Below are 10,790 nucleotides of genomic sequence, written 5' to 3'. Positions count from 1 at the left end.
AAGGGTTAGACCTTTTATCATATTTTTATTGTTTTCTCAAAGATCAGATTTACTTTTAGGCACAAAAGACACATGCCTATAGGTAGCCGAGGGAAAATGTCTGTGTTCCCTGTATAGTGACTGGCCACACATCCGATGTTATCTGACATAAGGATATTGCCACATTATTACAGTATTCTAAGCTAGGTAAGGATCAGGAAAACAAGTAACATATTTAGTGCGGCCTTTCTCAATCCGGGTTCCATGGAATCCAATGGTTCCTTCACAGATGGATAAGGGTTCTTTGAGCAGTGAGCAGTAGTAAATTGATTTTCTACTTGATGGTGCCTGCATATTTCTGGTCCCAACAGAAATATTGGAAGCAATATATAACAGGAAGCACTACAGTGACCACCAATGTAACAAGACATTCCTTAAACTAACAATGTAAGGGGGCACCTCTCCTACTGACCATCATTGCAAGGGAGCACCTCTCCAACTGACTACCAATGTAAAGGGCAACTTTTCCTCTGATTTCAGTGTAAAGTGATATTTTATATTGATTCCCAATGTAAAAGAGCACTTCTCCACTAATCACCAATGTAAAGCAGCATTTCTCCACTGACCACAATGGGGAACTTCATTGGCCTTTTATGTAAGGGGCCATTTGTACATTGACCACTATTGTAAAGAGATATTTTAATTTTTTTGTCCACATATACTGTTTACGCTTTTCATTGTTATTATTATTTGTTTCATTTCATGATTATTATTGAAAGGAAAGTTGTTTCGTTATTTTGTTACTATAGCTGCAAATTACTGAACACAGTAATATACAGTACCATGAACTGTAGATATCATTTTTAACATGGGTTCCCTGAAACCCATAAATATTTAAAGGGTTTCTCCATGGTGGAATTTTTGAGAAAGACTGTTTTTTTTGTAACTGAAGTTTAGCAGAGGGGTGTTACTTAAAGGAGAACTATAAGTGATTCACACTCATCCTCATATTTAGAGCCGACATGTGACATTTGAACTGTCACGCATCGGCTCTATTGATCGGGAAGTGAACGAACACATATCGTCGCTCGCTCACTTCCCAATCATCTCCCTGCAGAGAGCGGTGACTGTCAGTCACCGCTCCCCGCAGGGATTCCACCCCTCCCCTCTCCAGCGCTGAATGCAGGGACGGACAGGGGAGGGGGCGGGCACAGCTGGCTCTTCCTCTAGATAGGCAGAGCCTGCTGACAATCAGCCAGCTGGGTGGATCTGGACAGTATTCTTGGGATCCGTCCCGGCTGCAGCGCTCTCAGTATACAGCAAGCTGTAGCTCGCTATATACTGAGCTATGGGGTCCTCCCGTGAATCTAAAGAGAACTATGGGATAAAAAGATTACCCAATAGTTCTCTTTTAAGTGATTAAAAGAATCCAGCCCCGGTTGTCTACCTCTGTCTGGGAGATTTTCTTTTACTTCCTGTGCAGTGAAACCCAACATTCTGGTGAGCTGAACTTCTTGTTTATTTTATGAAGAATGCACTCTAGCAAAGAGAAACAGGAAATGCAGCTCACAGCAATGCTCCAGGTGTTACATGGACCAGAAATAAGGCAAAATCTCCCCAGAGATCTCCCCATAAAAGCCCTTCCCCATTCTAGTCAAAGCAAAAAAAATGTAGCTTTAGTTACATGTAATGTATCAGCTACCAGTACCATTGCACTAATATCATTTAACCTACTGCAACAAAACAAGAACACTTAATGCTTATTTGATATGGAAAAGTGACAGCTATGGTAAGTTAGATCAGACATAATACAGTTCATTGCATGATTGACAAGTAATAACATTCACTAAAAACATGTGATGTCATCACTGATTGTGGAAAGTGAAGGAAGGTATTAAAGAAGAACTCCGGGCAAAACTTTCCTTAACCCTTGCAGTGTGGCTACTCCCGCACTACAAGAGTTAAGTCCTCTTTTTGTCTAGGTGCTAAAATAAAAAGCAAATATTCACATGATCCCCGGAGACAGCTGGCTTTTAGACCGGTCTTTCCAGCCTCTCTTCCCTCTGCTCTGGCAATCTAAGGTTCCATGAGTCATGACGTCCAATACACAATGTATAGGATGTAAGAACTCCAACGGACATTCCATCGCTGCAGAGGAGGAGGAAACAGCCTGGAGGGAGCACTGTAAGAGCCAGCTGGCTGCAGGTTTCAGTTGAGTATAACTTTGTTATTTTTGCATCTAGATGAAAATTAGCCCCACTGCAAGGGTTAAGAAAAAAGTTTTATCTATAAGTTTTCTTCTTTAAACTGTATATGTACTCTAGTATCAAAGTGAATTGTGCATCTTAGTAAATAAGAGATTGAGACATCACTGCAATGAGGTCATGCTAATTAGCTAACAGCGCATACTGTATATGCATTAGGAACAAATGCCAACCTGTGCATCCATAATTGTAGACATTGAATGTCAATGTGTCCATTATATTTTTTAACCTTTTGGCTAGGATACCATCAGGCAAAGACTTCCGTAGTGATAAATCAAAGACTGCCAAGAATGATGATAGAGAATATTGGTACATTGAGTTGACCAGTGCCATTTCAGACAGGACAAAGAACAGAATCGCTCCACGTTTGGCAGCTGGTCTGTACCCATCTCGTAATTTATCAATGTCCACTGCAGTCCGCTCTGCCAGTTTCAGTTTTTCTGACACCTAAAATTACAAAAGTCAGTATTTATTTTTGTCACTGCAAATTCTAATAGAAAAACAGAACATCAATAGTGATAACAATTCCCCATAAATACTATTAGAAGAATAACAATACAGCCATTGACTGAGAAATAATTATCCAATAAATAGTATTACAGCTGTTATACTCTTAATCGAGTCCTTCTTAAAAATACAGCGACCCAAATTACAGAAGATGCCATACACAGGGTGTATAAAACAGTACTGTCCAGTGATCATAGGAAGAAAAGTCAATTTGGCACCATTGCCAGAATACTGATCTACACTGAATGCTATGTGTGCTACAGGTAAAATCATATAAGCAGCTAAACTACCGCAGCACATATGTAATAATAAATACAGAAAAGTACGTTATAAAATGTCTGTGAAGGTTCTCATCCATCCAGGTCATGGTATATCTGTAAAAAATAAATCAAGGCAACTGGACTTGCTGTATTTTTCTTGAAGACGTTTCTCTGGACTTTCGAAGCTTTCTGAATTCAGAATGACTTGTACAAAAATTATCTGGGAATAAATATGGTGAATGTTGCTCCAATCCACATAATCTGTTAATCTTTTGACTGTCTTCAAAGGAGTGACCTTTTTCCTTTAGATGTAGGTATATGGCTGAATCCTGACCTAAATCCTCTGGTCAGGATTCAGCAGTGTACCTACATGTAAAGGAAAAAGTTCACTCTTTTGAAGAAAGTCAAGTACGCATCCAACACAGGGAGGAGGGCTGGTTTAAAAGAGGTATACAAGAGGCCATTTATGTAAAAATGGAGAAGCCAAGCTTGAAAAGAGGTGGGTGGAGGAGTGAGACATCTATTGTCTGCCACATACAATGCTGTTTTAATAACAACAGCTAGCTCCAATTATGCAAATGCAGTCAACACCTTAACTCCATGAGGTCTCTGACCCCATGTTGGTTATGATTAATAGATTATGTTGATTGGAGCAACATTCACCATATTTATTACCAAATAATTTTTGTACAAGTCATTCTGAATTAAGAAAGCTGGTCAGATCACCAGTGATCACCAGTCTTCAATAAAAATACAGCAAGTCCAGTTGCCTTGATTTATTTTTTTTATTTTTTACAGATAAGTTATAAAAGCTACATTGATAAGTCCTATGTGGCATACATATGATCTTTATATCTTTAGTCAACGATGGCAGCATTGACAGTATCCCCACCTTCCCAAAGATTATCTGCACCAACACCAATACTTATATCCCTGGCACCACACCAATTACTTGAATGTAAGCTTTCTGCATTAATTACTTGCAGACGTTTTCTTACCTCGGTTGCTTTGGATTTAGTCTCTTCTAAAGTATGAACTAGTTCTACATTATCCAGCATGTTACCAGTAGATGTGGCAAGCTCTCTTAGCAATGAATCCTCCAAGTCCTTTAACAACTTTTTATTTTCACTGGTCTCTTGTATCAGATGTTCTCTTTGCTCTTCTAACTCTCTTCTTTCAAAGCCAACAATGACACTAAGTAACTGATCTTCAAGGCCTTTCAGTGTAACTGAGAAAGGAGAAGTATAGGAAAGATTACAACAATGCAAACTTCTCATAATATAAGGTTTAATTTGCCTACAGCACTTACTATATAGGCTACAGTCTATATTAAATACTCCATATTATTAACACCCCCAACAAAATATAGTCTTTATGTCTTTTTGAGCTTAATTAAAAGCTCTGCTAAGTAAATGTTTACCTGCAAAGGCAACAACCACATAATGATGTCCTAATTCTCAACTTGTAGATCGATGGAGGAGCCCTCCGCACACCTCGCAGCAGTCCCGGCCAATAAGTAAAATGGTGCTCGTAGTCATAACCACGGATGGCACCGTGCAAACCAGAACAAAGAAGCAAATCACAAGCACTCAATAGTAAAGCTGAATATGTCCTTTTTATTGAACAAAGACGTCACAGTGATCCAAAAAGCCGACGTTTCGGGGCCGCGCAGGGTCCCTTCCTCAAGACAGAAAGACGTGACGTCACATCTTTCTGCCTTGAGGAGGGGACCCTGCGCGGCCCCAAAACGTCAGCTTTTTGGATCACTGTGACGTCTTTGTCCAATAAAAAGGACATATTCAGCTTTACTATTGAGTGCTGGTGATTTGCTTCTTTGTTCTAATTTTCAACTTGACTTGCTTGTCAATCTGATCACAAGGGCCTGGTCATATGGTTCAAAATTCGGCCTTTACTTCCGGTGACAACAGTGTTTCAGAGTACACTTGGGTCCTTTACTGCATCTTGCATCTTGCTTTTATGAGTTACACTCTGTAATAACTTAGTATTGCTGGAACCACATTTATATGTCATAATAATTAAGCATATCTTTCTCATATTGATAATGCCTTAGATTTAATGACCTAAAAGCCACTTAAGCCTACAACTGTTTGTCCATATAGCCCTCCTCTTCTCTCATAAGTGCTCCTAATTGCATGCTCCCTTTCAAGCAACTTATGAGATGTGTTTCACGTCTTCCACTTGCCAAGGTTAAAATACAACGCGGAGTGGCTATAGAGAGCTGGTGAAAGTTTTCTGTGCTTGAAACTCCACCTGAAAGTTGAAATCAACTGCTTTCTACTTTTACTCTACAAATCATCCGGTTTTAAAAACCAATCACACTGCCTGATTTGAACTGTCCACAAACTTTTGTTGAGTGTCACTGTTGTCACCCAGTGCAGGACTGACTGACTCAAAATGTCCTGTCCTCTCTCTTAATCACAGCATTATTGTAGGCTGCCTGATACTCATTTCAATTGCTGCTTAGGAGAATTTCCAGCATCAGCTGTGTTTAACTATAATACATGTTTAATATAATTACAGACAGCCATATCCATACTTACCAGTATAATTAATCACCATGGCTTTACCAAACACTGAAGGGGAGTACTTGGGGTTTGCCAACTTTGTGTTTAAATACAATTTGAAGTTTGGATCATAATCCACCTCTTTGTCTCCTAAAATGATGATCTGGCGACCTTGAGCACCTTTGATGTTCTTCTCCAGAACATTGTCAATGACAGGGTCAATATACTCATCCACATCTTGAAATAGGAATGGGAAGCCATATTTAATAGCCATTTCCAATTGTTTTAAGAAATCTGGATCATTAAATGAAGAAATCTAAAAAAAAGAGAAAAATAAGTAATATTGTTAATAGTGTAACCATATATCCATATATATATTTCAATAAATGCTGGTCATTTGTCAAAGGTATGTTTGATCAACAGCATAACTACAATTATCAAGTCAACGTGATGGCAGTGACCGCAGCTTGAAAAAAATTAATAATGAAAGGTTAGACCAAATCTGATAACAGTCAAGTATTTCATTAAAAAAAACTATAAGATACAATTTCACCAATAACAACAATAATAATAGTCAGAGAATCATATTTAATAACAAAGTTTGCTCTATACAGAAAAAAATCCATCGAATACCAATTATTCAGAGTCATAGCAGTTCAAATATTCAGCAACTTAGAACCTGGGCCTAAAGGACAAGTGCAACTTTCAATATTGTAAATAGCTCAGCAGACTTATCAGCTTTTCAATAATAATGTTATACTTTTTCCCACCTTAAGGTTACTTCTCTCCTCTTTCCTTTTAATCCAGTTCAGTGCTTGCTGTTGAGGATCTATGCACAATGGGAAACGACTTGCCCTAGTAGTCAGTATTCCATTCTGTATGGAGAGCTCATCGGGAGGTAATCCTTCAGATCCCCATCTATAGGAAGGAAACATGTTACAGTTTCTGCTCCCCTAAAATGCCAGCAAAATGTTTAAAGCACATTGGCCCAGTTGAGACCTAAGATAAAGCACATTTAATTTCCTGCGGATAAATGATGTGCGCAGGAACAAATACCGCACTATTATACAAGTATTGCCAAGATATTTGCTTTTCAGAGTTCAGTCTTCCACTTTGTTTTGCTTCCCTTGCTAGCAAGTAAGGCAAAAGATTTACAAAGTATTCTGTAAGAAGTGATAAGTTAAAATGGTTATATTTACAGGTTTTAGCCCAGAGATAAAAACAGTAGTATGTATTAATTTATTTGCAATTTTAGAGTTGAAGTTCACTTATATTGATCACAGTGCTCCCCATCCTACCAGGACCTTCTCATTCATTTTTAACATATGAGTTTACCTTTAAAATGTCCACCATTGGCCAGTGATATTGGAACCCTAGCCCTATAATGCGTAGGGCATGCCCAAAAAACGAGCATCTATTGGAAGCAATGGTGGCCCTAGTCTAGTTTGCATGCGCGCTAAATACTTCTAAATTTTGTACATATGCACAGGCACAGTTTGAAGTATGGCTCTAGAGGATAGAGAAGAACAGACTGGAACTGCTGCCTGGAAAGCACTGCATAGTCCTGCACAAAGTTGAACATGTGAGATACGATTTATTAAAACTGATTGGGAAGAATGGAGGGGGGCACCATGATTAATATTTACAGATGTTTATACTATACAATGCCATTTTTTAATCTGTACCACAATAGTGAAAATAAAGATACATTGTCATTAAAAGTCAGGGAAAAAAGTAAACCCAGTATAGCTACATTTAAACCCAGTATGGCTACATTTAAAGGGGGCTGATTTCAGGTAAGCATATAGTGCCCAGGTTCTCAAAGCTCCATCCATATGTATTGTTGAGAAGACACTGAAGTGAATAGAGTACTGAAGTTCAAATGCTGCATGCAGTGTTCAGTTTGGAAGCCTTTGCTAAAACACATACCATCCAATCAGCAATCAAATGTTTTAATACTGGCTGCCCTGACTGCTAACTGAATGAAAAATGTGCAGTAGTTCACTCTTATACCCATGCTGACCAGTCTGTTTGCCAATGTGTCTCTGCTGTCAAACATACTGTAGATTACTGTGCCCTGCATGACTTGGCATCTCGTTTTCCTGGCAATGCAGCCCATGGTCTTAAGTCCTTTTCCTCATACCACATTGGCCCTCAGAGTGGTATGAGGATTTAACCTAACAGGCACTGTGATATGCTTCTCCTCTTGCCTTACTAGTGTTTTCCTGTTTAACTATCTGTGTATGACCTTTGGCTTGAATGTCTGGTTGCTTGCACTGCCTGACTACGCCTTTGCCTGCCACTTGGAGCAATTCCTTTGCTCGTTGTACTAACTACACCATAGTCTGCCACACGGAAAGACCCCTTTCCCTGGTGTACTGACCATTATTTGCTTGCTTTCTGGACTGTCCCCTTGCCTGCTATACTGTCAACCACCTTCCAGTAGCTGTTGCTACTCATCCATCAACCTCTGTTTGCTGGAATCACTTCCTTGAGCTGACAACTCTATTGCCATTGACTACAACCTTGCAAAACTTCTCCATACTAGGTGAAATCAGATTAGATCACCTATTGCCTTCTCCCGAAAAAAACTCATATGCTTAAAAAGTAAGTCCAGACAAATAGCTTTGGATAGAGTGGGGATTATTTTGTCCATGTAGGGCTTTTAATGCTAATCGCAGACTTACTAGCATGGTGACAATAACTTAAATTAGTGTTCCTCTACTAAAAAACTGCCTGTTGAAACATTTGCCACCAGGATAGGAAGTGGGGGGAAGTCTCTGTAACGGAGTACCAGAAAAATTCAGTAACGGTTCTAATCTTTCCCCACTCTACCAAAAACTTTAAAAAAAAGGAAAAGTTTTAGCTGAACATACATTTTAAGCCAATGAGTCTCTCTAGGGGAATTGAAAGGACCAGTTGTGTGTATATTTTTAATGAAATGTATCTTCTTTTTTTCAATTTTCTGCTTCGGCAGTTACGTCAGATATTCAAATATGACATTAAAACCCTTCAGGCGTATTTCATTTCATACTAGAACTATAAACACTAACATGTTTATAGTTAAAAGAACAGGAAAAAATAATTATCATAATTTACCTGCTAATTTCCACATCATCAGTAAGTAAACTCTCTATCCTGAAAGGCTGGCTCAGTGGGATATCATGGTCCATTATATCCTGCTGCCATTCTGTGTACACCATCTCTTTACGGAACTCCCAGTTGAACGCTCCTTCATAGCTTAGAAATGCGGAACACAGCAGGCAGTCTCCAAGTAACTTTACTCGTCTCTCCTTTAGGTCTTCTAGATCGTTTTGCCACCTAAACATATTAACATCAAATTCTATATTATCTGTTCAGCTTAAGACTGCTCATCACTCCCAATGCAATGTAATTTTATACAGATGTGCTTATTATGTACGTAAAATGATAATTCTCGATTGAACTGCATTCCATGGCAAAGTTGTACTTGAGAGCTAAAAATACTGGTTGTGGTAACAGACTTCACATAATTTTTAGGCTTTACTTGTGCTGTAGTAAGCTTGGAGCTTGTTTTTGTAGGCTAATGCAGAGTGCTTTCAGGGGCATGTATCTTGCATCTGACACCAGTTTGTGATGCTTCATCTGAGTTTATTTGCAGCCATGTCTAACCTGCATTTGACCTTCTGACCTGCATTTGACCTTCTTTTAAGCTGCATTAAGCTGCTTTTGCATTCCCATTAACCAGCATGGACAGGAAAGCATATATAAAGCAAATATACTTGCCTTATATTCTCTGATCCCAGGCCAGAGATGAGTTTATCGGCTGCAATCAGCCTGCGCTCCATTATTTCTGCTTCCTCTTGCAGTTTCTGCTTCTCTGTTATGGCAGCTTCATAGCGCTGTCCTAGGGTTTTTAGTTCACTCTGGATAGTAGCAAGTTCAGCCTGAATCTTCTCCAGTTCACGCTTACTCATGTAATAGTTCTTTTCTAGCTTTGCCACCTAGATTACAAAGAGAGTAAACAGTATGACAGTATAAGTGATTGATTTTTATAAATTATATCTTTGCCTTGTTATGTAACTGTCTGTACCCTACATGTAAATAGTGGAAAAGTAGAACATGTGATTCATGCTTGTGGACAGGAATCTTTTTAGAAATTGTGCCAGCATTCCATTCATTGGAAACATTTTTGTGGTATTTTTTCTTTTAATGTAGATTTTGTTTTCTTGTGGAACAATGGCATTACCAATCAGGAAGACGGGTGGCAAATCATTACACGCCACCCGGCTTCCTGATTGGCCGGGAAGCCAGCTCTATGCCTCCTGGCTTCTTGATACCAGATGTTCTGGTATACATATAAGTATCAGGGGCATTGGCACCAATACTTGTATCGGTGTAACCCTAGTGTGAACCCCAGCATTCTCTTTCCCCCTCCCTCCCTTTATCCTTTTCTTCCTTTTTTCTTCTGCTTTCCAGTGTTCCTGTTGTACTATTATGTTCTAATTTCTCTTTCTTTCCTTCCCAGATTCCATTGTTTTTTCCCTTATATTCAACAGTACTTTTTGTCTAAAGCACGAGACCCACTTTTGGTATATATTGGTTCTGCTAAGATCAGTGATCTGAGTCTGTTGAGGTACCTTTGTTTTGCTTCCTACTCATATGTTGTTTATTTACGTACTTGTACTGTTTGTTACATAGGAGACATTATGTGCATATATTGCCCTGTATACTTCTACTCGTTTACCTAAATATTTTATAAAGATTTATTGCAAGTGAAAATGGGATATGGAATAGAAGGAGAGAAAGCAATGTTCAAAATATATTTTTATCTAAGGCAACAAGGGTATTCCAGTATGGCTGTCTGATGGGATATCACTTTATGTATTTTTGCTTTCCTGAAGACATCAAGTATAAAATCGGTAAACTTCTACCATTAAGTGGTCAATGTATATAAAGCCATACATTTTGTAGATTAGAATTTATGTCAATATTTCATTATACAAAACTGTTTAAAATGTTCATCCTATCCACACTGCAGATAGTAAACTGTACCTTTTCTCTTTTTGGTTTGATTTCCTTAGCCACGTCGCAGTAACCCATCACAGCATCTACAAACTTCAGCATTCCTAAGCCTGCTTTACTAACAGCTTCCATTTCCTCGAATGTTGCATTAAGGTTTTTCAAGAAACCTAAAAAAACACCAAAAGTGAGAAAAAACTATATGTAGTCAGTGTAACAGGTTAGTAAACCTGTTACACTGGCATATATATATA

The 10,790-nt window shown here is 38.6% G+C and overlaps 1 protein-coding gene across 1 annotated transcript in view; it reads right to left on the bottom strand.

The window, feature by feature from the left end:
* The window catches only part of DNAH10 (dynein axonemal heavy chain 10), a 135,018-nt gene that overhangs the window by 13,561 nt on the left and 110,667 nt on the right, over positions 1-10,790 (bottom strand). Inside the window, exons 59-65 of the mRNA XM_018556926.1 lie at positions 10,570-10,706; positions 9,301-9,518; positions 8,635-8,856; positions 6,306-6,453; positions 5,572-5,851; positions 4,009-4,238; positions 2,417-2,690 (exon numbers count right to left, since the gene is read on the bottom strand). Coding sequence (XP_018412428.1) covers positions 2,417-2,690; positions 4,009-4,238; positions 5,572-5,851; positions 6,306-6,453; positions 8,635-8,856; positions 9,301-9,518; positions 10,570-10,706 — 1,509 coding nt within the window. The remainder of the gene's footprint in view (positions 1-2,416; positions 2,691-4,008; positions 4,239-5,571; positions 5,852-6,305; positions 6,454-8,634; positions 8,857-9,300; positions 9,519-10,569; positions 10,707-10,790) is intronic.

Source organism: Nanorana parkeri, unplaced genomic scaffold (assembly GCF_000935625.1).
Source record: "Nanorana parkeri isolate BGI_ZX_2015 unplaced genomic scaffold, ASM93562v1 scaffold13, whole genome shotgun sequence".
In the NCBI taxonomy this organism is placed as follows: Eukaryota; Metazoa; Chordata; class Amphibia; order Anura; family Dicroglossidae; genus Nanorana; species Nanorana parkeri.
This window is presented reverse-complemented; position numbering and strand designations above follow the sequence as displayed.